We start from the raw sequence: 17,836 nt of genomic DNA on the forward strand, positions 1-17,836 counted from the left end.
AAAGCAAACTATGTTATCACCTGTTTCTGAGGATATGAAAAGGCTTCTTTTCCTATAGTGCGAAGAATAACATGATGTTGACCTTCCAAAATAAGCTGCTTACTGTCTTCCACAACGTATGCCTAAAAAATGCAAAGTACAAAAACGTTACCGTGCTTGACAGTAACCTCTAAAGTAACCAACCCAATACTTGATAGAAAGTGGAAATATTATGGCCAATATCTATCAATTATTGACACTCCTGGCAATGTCACCATTTCTTTATTATTTATTATTATTCATTTAGTTATTCATTCAATCAATAAAGTATCTATCCAAAAAACAAATCTTTTCACCTCAATATAACACAGTTGGCCTGGATATTTGAGAGAGATACATCATGAAATCCTTTCCAACATTCTTTAGAATTCTTAAGAAACTACTTTAAAAGAACTGTGCTATAACACAAGCTGTTTTCTTTATTGAACTACCAATATACAGCTAGAAGGCTTATTCTTACAGTCTAGCTTCTGAAATGTCCTAGGGTTTATCACACAGCTGAGCAAAATCAGTGAGTACAATCATAAATCCTGTAAGTGGAAATGTTATGTTCGTAAATATAAATATATATGCTTTAAAAAAGGCTTTTTTCTTCCAATATAGTGAGCAGACTTTATCTATATTAAAATACTTGTTCCAGTTTATAACTCTTCTCTCTCTTGAATTGCTTCTGTGTTGGGGAAAATATAATCTATAAATGGCTCTGATCTACTGTCATTATCACATTATGTGCAAACACAAAGGCTTAATTTTTTTGACAAGCCCGATATTTTTACTGTTAGGTTCAAAAAACATAAAATTACTCCGTCAAAATGCTATCAAAGTTTCTTCTTGTTTACTTTCAATTTCTATACTTATAATGGACTAGTGACAGTTTGCCATCCACAGAACAAACTTTGAGTAGTGCTGCAGTAAGGCATAGGATGGCTCAGGACCTGCTCAGCATCTATATTTGCAAAACCCAGAAAGGCAGGAGAAGTTAAACACCTGACAGGGTAATGTTTAATCAAGAAGGAATAAGAGCTGACAGATAAGGGTCTGAGACTTGTCAGATGTCTTTTCTGATGATGTTATGGCATTGAGCGACAGTCACCCATAGCCATGGCTAATTCTATAATGCATCCTCCTGCTTGCGCAAAACCTTAGATTTTTAAAACTAACCTTTATTTTTGATTAAAATTGTTTAGGAGTTGTATTATGTCCCTTTTTCAACTATTTTTTTTCACAAAAATGTTCAAGCTCTTGGTTTTCTCCTGAATCATATTTCATTCAAGAGTCCTATGCTTCCTGTGCATCTTACTCTATAACTTTAATGACTTTTCAAGTTTTCTTTAATCTAATGAATCATTTTTACATTATCCAGAACTCTAACTAAAACAAACAAAAATCTACCAGTCACTTTCTCCATTGAGTAAATTATAAACTTACGAGGGTACTAGCCACTACCAAACTTAATAACCCATTATTTAATGTATTCAAACTTCCATTTCCCAGCCAAGGAGCATCACAATCTTAGATAACTTTCTTCTTTATGTGATTAGTGATACCAGCAGTGGGCTTTAGGTTCAGGGCCATTTCTTAAAAGATAACACTTTCCCCCTCATCAAAGAATACCATGCACTTAACAATGAGTACAGAATACATTACACAAAACCTTGTCTCAGAAATATTATGGATTGCTACACGGCATAAACCTATTGAATGAAGACACAAATGCCAAAGATCGTTATACACTTATATAATATGATTCTAAACTTCGGAAGAATTTGATTTCGCCAATAACGTATAACTGATCTTTTTAACATAAAATGCCTTCTATAATCAACAAAAGTATCAATTTACTTAGTAGATTTCATTTGAAACATGCAAAGTCAGCTTGGTTTCAAAAAAATGTTTATTTAAAAACATGGTTTAAAAAAAAACACTTCATAAAAACTTCTGAGTCAACTTAAAATACATGTATTGATCACCTAGTATGAACATGTCTCTTGCATCAAACAACACAAAATCAAAACCTTGTCACAAAGTTTGGGTGATTATTCTTGGACAAGATCCTTAATTTTACTGCAGAATCATTTTTAAAAATAGGTAGTACATGCATATGATACAAAAGGGTGTAATGTAAGAATTAAGACTCCTTTGCAGTATAGTTCAGTTAACTTTAGGGAATACTAGTGTCTAAATAATCTCATTCTGGTCTGCCATGTGTGAACTTTATTTGGATCTGATTTTTTTTTTAACAGGGTAAAATAGTATATTTAAATAATCTGGAAAAAACTGATCACAGACCATCAATTAGATAATTAAGAATTATTAATTTGGTTGGGAAAGATAATACTGTGCAGTTATATTAAACAAAAAAGTCTTCATCTGTTAAAAGTACATATAAAAGCATTTACAGATGAAATATGTCATTTTAAAAATACTACAGCAAAAAAATTAAGAATAAAAGAGAAGAGAAGGTAAATGGATTATATGAAATATGAATAACAAAAAATTAATGGTTTTTGGAGCCAAGGTAGTGGATTTCCAGAGGTTCATGGTGCTATTTTTCCCTCTGTAGAATGTTTGGAAATGCCCCGAACAGTTTAATACCACCTGCTTTCAGAGCTTATCATGTCTACAATATTCTCAGTAACACATAGAAATAACAGTAACACAGAAGAATGGTATCTAATTTGAATGAATTCTTTTTTTAGGCCAAAAAAAAAATATGTAACTGTTAAAGTTTCAATATTGAAACTAGAAAAGATAAGCATAAAAAATATAAATAGTAATATACGTTTGTGCTTCAGCTTAAGACTCGAGTATCTACAAGTGAGGCTTGCTGAAATAATTTAGTAGCACATACCTTCCATAATATGACAATATTCAAATCTACCTCACTGCATTTTTGAATCAATCTCACAGCATCCTCTGTTGACTGTTTTTCTGTATGCACAGGCAAGTGAGCTTGTGGTTTTTTCAATTCAGAAGATAAACTTCGATAAAAGAAGTCTGCACATGGGCTTGCTGAACTTATTATCTGTTAAAAGAAAATCACTTGTGTTCATAAATGCTTTTAATTATGTTGTCAAAATTTATTTTGTATAACTCAGTTTTAATTAAATACATCCTGCCAAAATTTGTATTTCTATAGCTTATACATACCCAAAATACTTATTCAATAATTCTTGTCAATGTAGTTGAATACAGGGAGGCCACTTGAACATTCAAAAGATTTGGTACAAATTACCCTAAATCTTTTTTTTTTTTTTGATACAGGGTCTTACTCTGTCATCCAGGCTGGAGTGCAGTGGTGCAATCTCAGCTCACTGGAACCTCTACCTCCTGGGCCCAAGCAATGTTCCCATCTCAGCCTTCCGAGTAGCTAGGTTACAGGTGCGTGCCACCACTCCTGCCTAATTTTTGTAGCGACGGGGTTTTGCCAGTTTTGCCGTGTTACCCAGGGTGGTCTTGAACTACTGAGCTCAAGCATTCGCCTGCCTCAGCCTCCCAAAATGCTGGGATTGCAGGTGTGAGACACTGCACCCAGCTGCAAGTTACCCTGAATCTTAAAGCCGTCACCCCAAAATAATTAAACTACGCTCCCATAACATTAGCTTTGACCTTCCAAGTATCTAGGGAGAATGAATGGGTATCACCAAGAAAATAAAAATAAAATGTTGAAAACCCGTATTTTAAAATGACAGAAATATTTCTCATTTAAATCCAAGGCAATATCCAATGAAGCAGAATGCAAATAGAATTATTAGCATTAACTTGGCTTTCATGCTTAAACAATGAAAGTATAAGAATTTTAAATGGACTCAATTACAGGATTTCCCTTAACTAATGAATATTATGCCACATAATAACATCTTTATATTTATGGTTTCCTGTATTACAGGCTATGTATATATCATGTAGATGTTAAACTTCAAGTTAATTATTAAATAAGTATTAAATATGAATAAATATATACATTTTCTCCTTATGAGCGAACTTCTTGTAAAACACTGTCCCCATAGTTTTCTCATTAATCTGTAGTGCTTGGCAAGTTCTATTTATTCAACCAGGTTCATCAAAATGAAAAATGTGTTTCTTTCTGCCTTCACCAGTGCTCTTACACTAAATTATTTAACAACAAACACAATAAAAATTACAATATAAGAGTCCTGCTGATGTTTCTGGGATTTTAAAAGTTTTTAAAGAAATTAAAAACAAATAACTAAAGTCCTGAAAACTAAATTCAACCATTCAGGAAGCACAGTATCTCTGAAAGTAATGCATATTTTGAAATTACTGAGCTTTTGAAACTTGGAGATATTTCTAAATAGCTGTTTCCTCAAATGGTAAAAAGATAATGATGAGTCAGATGAAAGCAAATGATAAAAGAAGTACAAAAATATAAGGATGTTTAGAATTATCAAGGAGACGAGCAGAAAGAAGAAATCATCCCACTAATAGCACACAATTATATGAACTTTTACACCCCAGATTCAGCATTTTTCAAAGCAGGTCACTACTTCAGATTATCTTCAGGGATAGCTTAAAATGCATACTCCCAAAGTCCACCCAAGATATAATCAACCAGAGCTTTAGAGGTAAGGGAGGTAAAGCCTGTATTTTTACAAAATCTAGGTCCAATTATGGTCTGCAGGCTAACAATGTCAACCTCACCTAGGAGCTTGTAACAATTTAGAACCTCAGGTTCTACCCAAGTCCTGTGGAATCAGAATTTGCATATTAACAAGATTTCTGATAATTTACATGGACACATTTTGAAACTTTGAATACCACTGTTCTAGGAGGCTCTTTTTTTTTTTTTTTAAGAGACAGGGTCTTGCCTTGGTCTCTGACACCCAGTCTGGTCTTGAACTCCTGGCCTCAAGCAATCCTCCTGCCTCAGCCTCCCAAAGTGCTGAAATTACAGGCATGAGCCACCACATCTGGCCCTCTACGTAACTCTTATACATAATTAGGATGGAATATCACTGCCCTAGAGAGTAATAGCTTTAAAATCACAATGGAGTCTTATGTATCTGCCTTATTATCTGGGTCTCAGAATATGATATGATATGATACAGTATGCCAAAATTCAGAGGGTTATCATCTATATATTCCATTGTGACCACTTTCCCTAATAGAAAAGCTCCCTCATATAATCTTGCTTTTTAAAAAAAATATCCCAAGAACTATACTTACTTCATACGATAGTCTCAAAAGAAAGTTAATTTTAAATAACTACTTAAAATGGTATAGTCCATAAGCATTTTTGGTTTGTTTTGGGGACTGAAGGCAGGTTGCAAAACTCAATAAAGTTCAGATGTTTATTATCCTCCAAAAAGTCTGAGGAGGCTGGGTGCAGTGACTCACACCTGTAATTCTAGCACTTTGGGAGGTCGAGGCAGGCAGATCACTTGACCTCAGGAGCTGGAGACAAGCTTGGGCAACACAGTGAGACCCTGGTCTCTATAAAAAATAAAAAAACTAGCCAAGTGTGATGGCTGATGCCTGTAGTCCCAGCTACTCAGGAGGCTGAGGTGGGAGGATCACTTGATCCTGGGAAGTCGAGGCTGCAGTGAGCTGTGATCACGCCACTGTACTCCTGGGCGACAGAGCAAGACCTTGTCTCCCCCCAAAAAGAAAGCGTTTGGGAATTACTGCGATAAGCCTTGCCAAAAATACCCAGACATGCTATAACTATGACTTAACATCAAACACTACTATGCTTACTTGCATACCTGTTCATTTCCAAAGATGATATCTGCAAAGGTATATTTTTCAGAGGACTGTGTGGCTGCTAAAAAACAGGGGAAAACAAACTAATCATATCATTGGCATAAAATATAAAACGACCATTTAGTAAACTGTAAAAGTAAAGTGAATTTACCTTCTTTTTTCTCACATCTTATTGCCTTAAAGCAAAACTTTCCCTTCTCCCTACTGGCAAGTTTGGCATCTAGGAAGAAAAAGGGAAATTTTAAAGATGTTTCTCAGTTCATCACATGATAAAAACCAATTCATTATTTAGACTTCCTTGGTCAAAATAGAAAATAATTCGTAATTATAAATAATGTTTAATGAAGAACATCTTTGTTTTTATCTCAATGAAGTGACCTCTTAAAAAGGATAAATTTCAATTTTCTCAAAATACATACTCATGTGTGCACATGTATATATATATGTATTCATATATGCGACATTTCAGATAAACAGTAAGTTTGAAAGATCAGAACACAGGGACTGGAAAGCCCATAATCCTGCCACTCTACCACTTCTTCATTTCCTTTCAGTATGTTTCATATGCATGATTTATACCAACATTACTATACGAACACACTCTGCTATATGTTTTCCCACAATTGCAGGCACTTTTAAAATGGTACTTTAAGTAATTTCTGGTACACATTCTTTTGTTTGAATGTTATATAAACATGACAATTCACAGAAAAGCCAGTCAGTACGTAGGTATGGCTATTCACAGATAAACTCACCAGTGGTAAAGGAAACAAAGAGAAAATTCCATATTCTAGTCTATATATTTTTGTACCAGTTAAGTTTTGTTTTGTTTTGTTTTTTTGTGACAGAGTCTTACTCTGTTACCCAGGCTGGAGTGCAGTGGCATGATCTCAGCTCACTGCACCCTCTGCCTCCCGGGTTCAGGCAATTCTCCTGCCTCAGCCTCCCGAGTAGCTGGGATTACAGGCGCCTGCCACCACGCCCAGCTAATTTTTGTAGTTTTAGTAAAGACAGGGTTTTACCATGTTGGCCAGGCTGGTTTCAAACTGCTGACCTCAAGTGATCCGCCCACCTCAGCCTCCCAAAGTGCAAGAATTACAGGCGTGAGCCACCACACCCAGTCCTGGTTGAATTTTTGACAGTAATCATGTACCCAAGCACTGATTTTACAATAAAAAACAAAAAGAAGAAAATACAAGTATAAAAGATGTGGGAGGGAATTTAAAAAATGGGAAAGACTGGATCAAGATAGGTAATTTGACTTACAGTTAGGTAAACTAATGAAATCACAATTTAATGCTTAAAAAAGTTAATCCTAATAATCTTAAGACATTCTGGTACTATTCTGGAAAACCAAGTAATGAGTTTTCAAAATTATGTAGCAGAAAAAACAAACAAACCTTTGTTTTCAGAAAGATTTACAGATTTCTGTAACTTCCAGTGTTTGCTACTACTTGATACTTGCACTATGTGGAATTCCTTAACGCCTGCTTCACTCTGTCAAAAAAAAAGATAGGAGTCATTCAGGATTTAGAAGCACTAAATCAGAATGTTCCGATGAGAACAAAATTCAGACGCTGCTACCAAAGTCAATGTCAATTAATATAAGATGCAATTACAATATACATTACCAAAAACTTATTTAAATCCCTTTCTAAACACTTTCAGAGACATCAACATTTTGTCCAAGAAGTATTTTTGACTATAATGCATACTCAGTGGTAAATTTTAAAATACTGAAAGCCACTGAGTTATTAAAGCCTATCACAATGAGCTATTGGTAGTATTTAAAAGATAAAAAATTGTCAATTTTTAATCAAAATTATGGCATTTTCTTTTTATTTCTCTACTCTGAGATATCTCATTCTTATTAAGCAAAAAAACAAGCAACAAAAACTCACATAACAGAATCCTAATATATGGTCAGTACACATGAAATTATTTAAGTAGCATGTATTTTTTTAATTCTCCTGAATAAAAGCTAATCTGAAATTATTAAAATATTCTCACTCTTACTATAAAAATATTGATTTTTGGGGGGAGATCACCAAAGTACGGCACATTAGCCCTAAATATCCTAGAAAGCAGACACCTTACAAATTTAAGAAGTTAAAAGTAAAGAACATTACAGAATTAAGTAACATTTCAAATAAGTACCTGAATTGAATCAATCTAATGCTAAGAGTCCTATTTCAAACATGAGAGATCACACTCTCATCTTTGAGAATATTCATTTTTGGCCGAGCACGGTGGCTCACGCCTGTAATCCCAGCACTTGGGGAGGCCGAGGTGGGCGGATTACGAGGTCAGGAGATCGAGACCATCCTGGCTAACATGGTGAAACCCTGTCTCTACTAAAAATACAAAAAAATTAGCCGGGCGTGGTGGGCGCCTGTGGTCCCAGCTACTGGGGAGGCTGAGGCAGGAGAATGGCATCAACCCGGGAGGTGAAGCTTGCAGTGAGCAGAGATCGCGCCACTGCACTCCAGTCTGGGCGACAGAGCAAGACTCCATCTCAAAAAAAAAAAAAGAATATTCATTTTTACAGCCTGGCCAACATGGTGAAACCCTGTCTCTACTAAAAATACAAAAAAATAAGCCAGGCATGGTGGCATGTGCCTGTAATCCCAGCTACTTGGGAGGCTGAGGCATGAGAATCACTTGAACCCAGGAGGTGGAGGTTACAGTGAGCAACCTGGGTGACAGAATGAGAACCTGTCTAAAAAGAAAAAAGAAAAAAAAAATGTTCATTTTTATATTAGAGTACATAAATAGGAATGGCAATATTTCAGAAATTTACTATATAAAGGAAATGGCACTGTTAGAAATGTGCAAGTGAAGATTACCAAGTTAATATTGAATGTGATATATTAACAGAACCTCACAATTTAGTAACACCAATGGATCTCAATGGTGAGACCTAGAAAGCATTTTATGAGATCTTTTAGAATGAATTAATGGAACTATATAGCATATCAGTGTGTACCATAATATCAGAAAATCTTTTTATTTGAAGACAGACTAAGGGATAAAATCACAAATCTAATGAAGAATTAAGATGATTTCATACTATTCTACATGAACATTCCTAAAATCCCTAGCTTATGCTGTCTTGTAAAGGAAAACAAAAACCACTACTAAACACAAGGGAAACACTTCAAATATAATTAAAAACAAAATTCAGTTTTAAACCAACTTACAGTATTGGTATTTTCCACATCCACAAAGACTAGCATATTGCCTCCTCTGCCTTCTTCATTTTCAAGAGAATTACTTCTGCAGACAGTGGCCCGTACATTTAAAGACCGACTGGTACAAATAATTGCAGTGTGTCTTAATATTCTGTGCCTGAAGTTAAAAAAAAAAAAAAAGCACATTTAATCTCAGAGTCTCTATGTTATAATTATCTAATTCCAAATAAAGATTTTAAAAACTGATCACTCTCAGGACCATTTATACTCTAAAAATCCATAGAATACATTAAGTAAAATTACATAGTTAGCCTAACTTCAGTTCAATTCTTTCTATCCAATTTGGAAGGAAACTACTAGTCTCCCTGTCTAAGTTTTTGCCCTGCTTATCAAATTCATCTGTATAACACATAAAAATAATCTTCATATGGTAATGTTCTGATTGTGCTTCTTTCTCTCTTTTTTTTTTTGAGACAGAGTCTTGCTTTGTCACCCAGGTGGGAGTGCAGTGGGGTGATCTCAGCTCACCACTGCAACCTCTGCCTCCCAGATCAAGCGATTCTCCTGCCTCAGTCTCTGAGTAGCTGGGATTACAAGCATGTACCACCACACCCTATAATTTTTGTATTTTTAGTAGAGATGGGGTTTCGCCATATTCATCATCTTCATCATAAGGTGTCTGCTTTCTAGGATATTTAGGGTTAATGTGCTGTACTTTGGTGATCTCCCCCAAAAATCAATCATATTCACCATCTTCATCAGCCACATTGGTCAGGCTGGTCTTGAACTCCTGACCTTAAGTGATCTGCCCACCTCAGCCTCCCAAAGTGCTGGGATTACAGGTGTGAGCCACTGCACCCAGCCTTGCTTCTAATAGTGGTTCTGAAGCTACTGAATGACTACCAAATAAAGTTCAAACTTTAACCTGGTATTCAAAACTCCTCACCATATATAAGCTTTACATTTCAAAGGTTTCTTCCTCTTTACTTCTTCTACAAAAATTTTACACTGTGGCTGAACTAACTACATTCAGTTTATGTTCTCTAATCTGTAAATCTTTACAAATAAAATATATACAGCCGCTCCCTAGAACAATACCCACTACTCTCTTGCATATCCCTCCCTTGATATTCAAATGCTAAAATCTTTTTTTTTTTTTGAGACAGAGCCTTGCTCTGTCACCCAAGCTGGAGGACAACGGTATAATCACGGCTCTCTGTAGCCTTGACTTCCTGGGCTCAAGCGAATCTCCTGCCTCAGCCTCCCAAGTTATTCCTAGTTAATTTTGTAAAAATGACAATGGAGGTATCAAAAGAAAATATTCTGTTGAACAAAATATAGGTCATAGATCCTGGATGAGCCAGTTAGCTTTGATTTCTTCAGTGATCATCTATTGTAACACCATTATAATCTTCTCTTCTGTAAATATGTACTGTTTTTCATACATTCTTGTGGGGCAAGGGGGAACACTAGGGAAAAGGTAAAACAAAACAATTTTCTTAAAAAAGGATGACTGAGACGACCAGGCAGGTTGTCTTCATACATAAATGACGCCCTGTATTTAATACATGGTACCTGTTAATTTCATTATTATGTGATAGCTCTGTCTACAGTACTTAATCGTATCAAACAATTGAGAAGTTTACAGACAGAAGCAACTAAAAAAATGTGTGCCGTTAAATTTTATTTTTTCATTTTCGGGTACCTAGAACTTACAGTTCTATTTGAGACAATTTCAGATATAAATATCCTGCATAATCTGGAAAGGAGTAATTTCTTAACATGTTAGTAAATATCAAAATGTTTATCTGAATATGTGCATATACATTGAACATAGATGTTAAATTTTATAAGTTTTATAATACTAACCGTATTTTTGGCTGCTTTTTGACACTTTCATAGTAAAACAAAAAGTTAATTTCATGGACACCTTCTTCATCAGGCCCACGTAACCACATTGGCAGCTGCACTGAGGCTCCGGGTAGAAGAACAGTGTCAGGAAGGGGAACAGGAATCACCTCTGGTTGACTTCCTGTGCCAATGCCAAAGTCTACAGAAGAAGCTGATGATATGAGTGCTGTACACACAGAGGTAGCATCTGTCACAACAGTCTTGTAAGCACTACAGTTCTCAGAAGCTGAGGGACTTAGTGGTGTTAGAACAGCAGTATTACCACCGAAAGTAAAGAACTCTGGACGTTTAGAAACAACCTTCAATCCAGTAAGTGGACATTTGCTGACATTGACAAATTCTACATATGCTTTTCGGATTTCTCCACAGAGGAGCCCTGTAGGAAAATGTATAAAGAACACCTGCATTGGAGGGAAAAAATATTATTATTTGTCTGTTAAAAATTTTGAACCTCTAATGAATAACATTTTAAGACACTTTTTTTTTTTTTTAACCAAAGGTTTACAAGTGTTTCATTAATCCTTTGGTATCTCCCTGAATATGTGGCACTTAATGACTCCATTTTAGAAAATATGATGAGACAGAAGAATGTTACTCTGCCACTCAGTAGTGATTCTAGACTTATGAATTAAAGGTATACTATCAGTACACAAGAGGGCTAACATGTCAAAACTTTCACAACTTGGTAGATTATGGACCAGAAAAGTTGAAAGTAATTTAACACGGCTATATGAAGTAAATATCAGTTTTATAACCCTTATAACTGTCAACTAAAGAAGCAGCTCAACTACTTATGTCTATATCATCAAGATGAAAAGATATGCCAGATTTACCATGGGTTTTAAAGTGAAAGAATGGGCAGATCTATGATTTCATATCCATAATTTTAAAATCCAAAAAACTCCAACCTCAGGCTTTTAGTAACTCATGTGGGGGCAAAACCTGACCTAATAGAGGCTTTTTATATTCCTTCCCATTTAGTGTGATATTAATATAGTTCATGCAAGAAATATTAATGTGTTTGATTACTAGGTGCTGCCACAAAGCAATGGGGTTTACATAACTTCACACACACACTTCTAAAAAAAATTTTTAAATTGATTTCCAACACACATGTGGCCTCAATATTTCAGATGAGGGATTGTGGACTTGTGCTTAAAGAGACAGAAATTCGGGCTAATGAAATCATACAGTAAGTTATCTGCATTTAAAAGATCTTTAAGTATACTGGCTGGGCACAGTGGCTGATGCCTGTAATCCCAACACTTTGGGAGGCCAGAGTTGGTGGATCCCAGAGTTGGTGGATCCCTTGAGCTCAGGAGTTCAAAACCAGCCTGGGCAACATGGTGAAACCTGTTTCTATCAAAACTACAAAAAATGAGCCGCACGCCTGTGGTTCCAGCTACTGGGGAGGCTGCAGTGGGAGGACTGCTTGAGCCCAGGAAGCAGAGGTTGCAGTGAGCCAAGATTGTGCCACTGCACTCCAGCCTGGGTGACAGAGTGAGACCCCATCTCAAAAAACAAACAAACAAACAAACAAAAAAACAGATATTTAAATGTCACAACTAACATCTAAGCAAGCAGGAAGATAAAGGTAACAATATGAGTCAAATGTTCTAATAAAGTTATAGCTGGCAGTCACTTCATGAAATTCCAGTGAAAATATGTTTTTGAATCTAAATGTGAGTGGGACTTCATTATGGCCATATTCTTAAAAAGAAAAAAATCAGATGAAATTTGGGGACATTAGAAGCTTTAAAAATAAATGAGAAAACAAGGGATTAATGTAGAAATCCCGCACATAGATTTAATAGGATAAAAAAATAAGCTAGACATAGCATTATACTGAAGACACTGACTCTCTGTACTGATTAGTCAGTGTCAAGCTCATAGTCAAGCTAAAACTTGTGGAGGAATTATTAATTTTGTTATTACATCCAACACAGCTGCATTAATAAAAAGTGAAATAGAGTATTCAGTGTGTAAAAACACACTACAATACATAGAGACACCTAGATACCATCAAGAAGGTTACAGCATTGGTAAAATGGTAACAGTGATAGAACACATAAAAGACCAGTGGTACCAACTATGTATAGGATCACATGTACCTTCAGAACACAGTTTTACTAAATATACTATTTTGACTCTTTAAGAAGAACAAGGCCACGCACAGTGGCTCACGCCTGTAATCCCAGCACTTTGGGAGGTGGGCAGATCACGAGGTCAGGAGTTTGAGACCAGCCTGACCAACAGGGTGAAGCCCCGTCTTTACTAAAAATACAAAAATTAGCCAGGCATGGTGGTGCGCATCTGTAATCCCAGCTACTCAGGAGGCTAAGGCAAGAGAATTGCTTGAACCTGGGAGGCAGAGGTTGCAGTGAGCCGAGATGGCGCCACTGCACTCCAGCCTGGGTGACAGAGCAAGACTCCGTCTCAAAAAAAAAAAAAAGAACAAGTATATTTAGCCTTTACTTCAAATGCTCAGTTGCTGAAGTCCTTTTAAATAGTTGATATTTGTGATAGCTTCAAATATAAATGGAAAACAAGACCAAGAACTCACTATCTCACTTCTAATTTATCCTGAAGATATACATGTGTGAGTACAAAATGACATGCTTAGGATTATTCGTTGTGGCTTTGCCTGTAACAGAAAATGACTAGACACAAATCAAATGGTCTAGTTGAATGATACATATATATAATAGTGCTTGTGTGTAAGAAATTAAAGGAGTTTGCTCTTTTCTCTGCTTCTCTACATGTTAAAATTATTCCTAACAGAAATAATTGTATGAAAAAAAAAGATTTAGGGGGAAAGATTTCTAATCCACATAGCTCATTGTTTGAGTTCAGTATGCTATACATATAGTAGTATGCAAATGACTCTTATTTTTATCTTCTCTCAATGAGCTACAGTAACTTTCATTCTCACCCTTGTTTGATAAATATATATTGTTACAGATTATTTCATCATACAGTATAGATGGGTAACTACTTCTACTATTCCCTTAAACATCTCAAATTCCATAAAATATTTCTGAAATATTAGGCACAGGAATATTCTATGAATTTTTTCACCAGTTTTCATGTCTTCCACTGTCTGTCCAAATATAATAAATGGTCTATTAGCTGACTTCCATCATAATCATACCACCTTGTTGAACTAACCAACTTCCCTATTCTCTTACTAGAAAATACTGAGTGATGTTTATGGAACTGAACATCAGTGGCTTTAGGCTTTCTGTAATGCCCATCATATTCTCCTTTCAAGAGTCACTATCTATTCCCAAACTTGTTCACATAAATTAAGTATTGTGTAAACTGCTTTCATCCATAGCTGAAAGTAAAGCTTTTATCTGTAGATAAAAATCCAGACATACATAGTGTTTAGATTACTTGACAAACTGTCTAGATTCTCACTCTGAAGAAACCAAAACTGGAAACATAAAGTGCAACTTATGGATGTAGTTTAATGCATGAAACAAGATGAAACTCCTATCAGGAAACCCATACCAGCACTCATAGAAAAGGTCTCTGCTCTAAATCCACCCCCCCAGAAATGGTGAATAAATGTACATCAGTATGTTTTAAATTAAGGTAAAATGTTTAGGGTATGGATCTACTGATTTTTTTGTTTTTCACTTTACAAGCTTTGTTTCATCAACCAAACACCATTTTTGTTATGTAGAATAAGAGGCCCTCTGCTCTAAAATACCCTCTTCAAGAACTGCCTCTATAACAAAATTTTTCTAAAATTGTGATATGCAAGAAGCAAAGTTAAATACAGACCTAGCAATATCAAAAACCAGATGAATGTAAATATAAAGACTGTTAAGTTCAACAGAGTTAAAAATCCAAGAAGATATCTGGTTTAAGCTTCCTTCCTTTCTAAGTGAAAAAACTTTCACTTAGAAAATGAAGGCCAGATAATTAGGGATGAGGCTTAAACAATGTAAAAGTAAACCTCTATTCATAGGAATATGTTATTTGAGAAGCATTGCATTTAAAAACCATCTGTACATTTAACAATCTTAATAACTGAAGAATATTTAAATGATATGGCTTATTGAAAATCATAGGTGCTGGGCACGGTTGCTCATGCCTATAACCGCAGCACTTTGGGAAGCAGAGGTGGGTGGACTGCTTGAGCTTAGGAGTTTGAGACCAGCCTGGGCAACGTAGTGAAACCTGTCCCTACAAAAAAACACAAAAAAATTAGCCAGGTGTGGTGGCATCCACCCGTAGTCCCAGCTATTCAGGAAGAACACTTGAGTCCAGGAAGCCAAGGCTGCAGTGATCAGAGATCATACCATGCACTTCAGCCTGGGTGACAGAGCGATCCCGTCTCCAGAAAAAAAAAAAGGGGGGAGGGGAGGAGAGAAAAAAATCAAAGCTAGCAGCTAGCAGAATCATTAAAAACAGTATATTTTGGTGTCTTACACTGATTTATTTTGACCACATAGATCAGAATCTTCCCATCTGAAAGTAAGCTCTAACAAATTTTTAGAAACGTAATTCCAAACAAAATGTTCATCAGTTCAAGACTTTTAAAAAATAATGGTGAATAACCCTAAAATAACATTTGAATCCTGACTCATTTCAATTCATCATCTGCTTTTTAACTCCTAGGCTTTACCAATGCAATTCTAATCAAAATTATTATTGTGGGAACTTGCAAAGCCTGGACGAAAATGGCACAAGTATTAAGAAAAATGAAAAAAATTAAAGATTATAAAAGGGACTTGGCTTGCCAGATTTAAAAAAAAAATGATGAAGCAACAGTATAGTACTGACACAGAAAGAAATAAGGAAATATTATCAAACAGAGTAGACTGCATCTAAAAGAGAACCTGGTATGGATACTTTCAGAATATTAATATAATAGAAAGATGGCATAATGAGTTGCCCACATTCTATTAATGGTACTAGAACTAAAAAACAAAGTTTGAGCCTTATCTCTTGACAACCAGAAACTGGCATTTGGGTCAGTCCATAAGTTTTTTTTATTGCCCTACAAAATTCTTTACATGCATCACAATTAAGCAAGGGTTAAATGCATACAGAATATGGGTAGTTCAGCAATGCCCACCTCTCAGCACACACCACCCATCACCATTTTCATGAGTATGTTACCTATATCACCACTACATGTATAGGATTACTACCATAAAAATCATCCAGTAAGAAGAAAGGAAATAACATCCAATTAAAAGAGTTCCCAGCACTTTGGGAGGCCGAGGTGGGCGGATCACGAGGTCAGGAGATTGAGACCATCCTGGCTAACACAGTGAAACCCCGTCTCTACTAAAAATACAAAAAATTAGCCGGTGCATGCTGGCACCTGTAGTCCCAGCTACTCAGGAGAATGAGGCAGGAGAATTGCTTGAACCTGGGAGACAGAGGTTGCAGTGAGCCGAGATCCTGCCACTGCACTTCAGCCTAGGTGACAGAGCAAGACTAGGTCTCAAAAAAAAAAAAAGAGTATAAGCAGGCAATCATATGGACACATGGAGGGGAAAAAAATCATACAAACAAAAAACACTGATCAACCCTATCAGTTATCAGAGAAATGTAAATAAAAACATCATTTTTCAATCTGATTTGCAAACATTAAAAAACAAAAACTGATATTATCCAGAATGGCACAGATGTAAGGCAACAGACACTCTCACTCTGAAGAAAAGTGCAATTTACTATAGTTTTGCTGAAGGTTATTTTGTAGTGTATTGCGAAATTTAAAATTTATATATCTCTCCACCCAGTAATTCCATTTTTAAAGTTTAGTCAAATCTAGAACATGGACAAAATATATACATGATATTTACTGCAGAATTGTCTGTATTGATGAAAAACTAGAAGTAAACCCATTAAGAGCAGGAAAATATATTACAGTATATCCAAATAAAAGAATACCATATGTAACGGTTAAAAAGAAGACTGAGTTATGCTGTTAAGGACAAAAAGCAAGTACAGGATAAAACGTGTAGTATGATTGCATCTATAATTATTAAAACTATATATAAGTGCACAATGCAAGGTCTGAAAAGATAAACAGCAATTTGGTATCACTGGCACTTTTGGAGGTAGGTTGCTATCCTTGTAAACTCCCTACTAGAATAACTTGAGGATGTGGGAGGAAGGGCCTTTTTCACCCTTACATTACATGACCCTACCACCTTTGCCCTGCTCCTCAGGTATAAGCCTGATCCAAAGTGGACCACATCTTTCTTCTAGAAACTTGAAATTTGAAGTGGCTCAAAGACTGAAAATTGCTGGACTAGGGTTATATCAAAAGCAATGCTTTCTAGAGGCTTAAAAACATTTGCTCTTAAATTCCCTGGAGCTTCTGCCACTTCTTGTTCTATAATACTTTAGTATTATACTTTAGTAAAATACTGAAGTATTATAGAACATATTATAATACTTTATATTATAATATGTTCTATAAAATATAAATATATATATTTATATTATATATTATATATATGTTCTATAAAATATTATAATACTTTAGTATTACAGAACAAGATCCTTCAACTAAATAATACATTTCTCTTTCTCTGGCTATACTACCTAGCAACAGTTTCTATCTTTTCCAAATTTTAATTTGTATGGTATAAAAGTAGGATAGGATGGGATAAGAAGGTGAAGACAAGAAGAAGGTGAAATACTGCTTTTTATTCAGATGCTTCTACATTGCTTAAGTTTTTTTATAAGCATTCATTCACAAATTATTTTTTATAACTTATGAAAAAGAGTCACTCATTTTTAAAATCCAGAGTGGATTTTTTAGAAGTATTTTTCCCAATTTCCATTAATATTTTGAGGGTTATATTTTAGAGCCTGGCTATGACTTAATGGCAATTTGCATGATTGCCTTACATTGTGAATTAAATATATTTAACACTAGCTTAACAATAATTTAAAAGTATAGTTCAATGTAATATCAAAAACCTCAGAGCCTAAAATTA

The 17,836-nt window shown here is 35.3% G+C and overlaps 1 protein-coding gene across 4 annotated transcripts in view; it reads right to left on the bottom strand.

The window, feature by feature from the left end:
- The window catches only part of TRAPPC8 (trafficking protein particle complex subunit 8), a 113,441-nt gene that overhangs the window by 16,746 nt on the left and 78,859 nt on the right, over window positions 1-17,836 (bottom strand). For all 4 annotated transcript variants that reach the window (XM_055368284.2, XM_055368285.2, XM_055368286.2 and 1 more), the window contains exons 20-26: window positions 10,824-11,266; window positions 8,964-9,111; window positions 7,164-7,260; window positions 5,915-5,983; window positions 5,766-5,824; window positions 2,891-3,064; window positions 21-122 (exon numbers count right to left, since the gene is read on the bottom strand). In XM_055368284.2, coding sequence (XP_055224259.1) covers window positions 21-122; window positions 2,891-3,064; window positions 5,766-5,824; window positions 5,915-5,983; window positions 7,164-7,260; window positions 8,964-9,111; window positions 10,824-11,266 — 1,092 coding nt within the window. The remainder of the gene's footprint in view (window positions 1-20; window positions 123-2,890; window positions 3,065-5,765; window positions 5,825-5,914; window positions 5,984-7,163; window positions 7,261-8,963; window positions 9,112-10,823; window positions 11,267-17,836) is intronic.

Source organism: Gorilla gorilla, chromosome 17 (genome assembly GCF_029281585.2).
Source record: "Gorilla gorilla gorilla isolate KB3781 chromosome 17, NHGRI_mGorGor1-v2.1_pri, whole genome shotgun sequence".
Classification (NCBI taxonomy): Eukaryota; Metazoa; Chordata; class Mammalia; order Primates; family Hominidae; genus Gorilla; species Gorilla gorilla.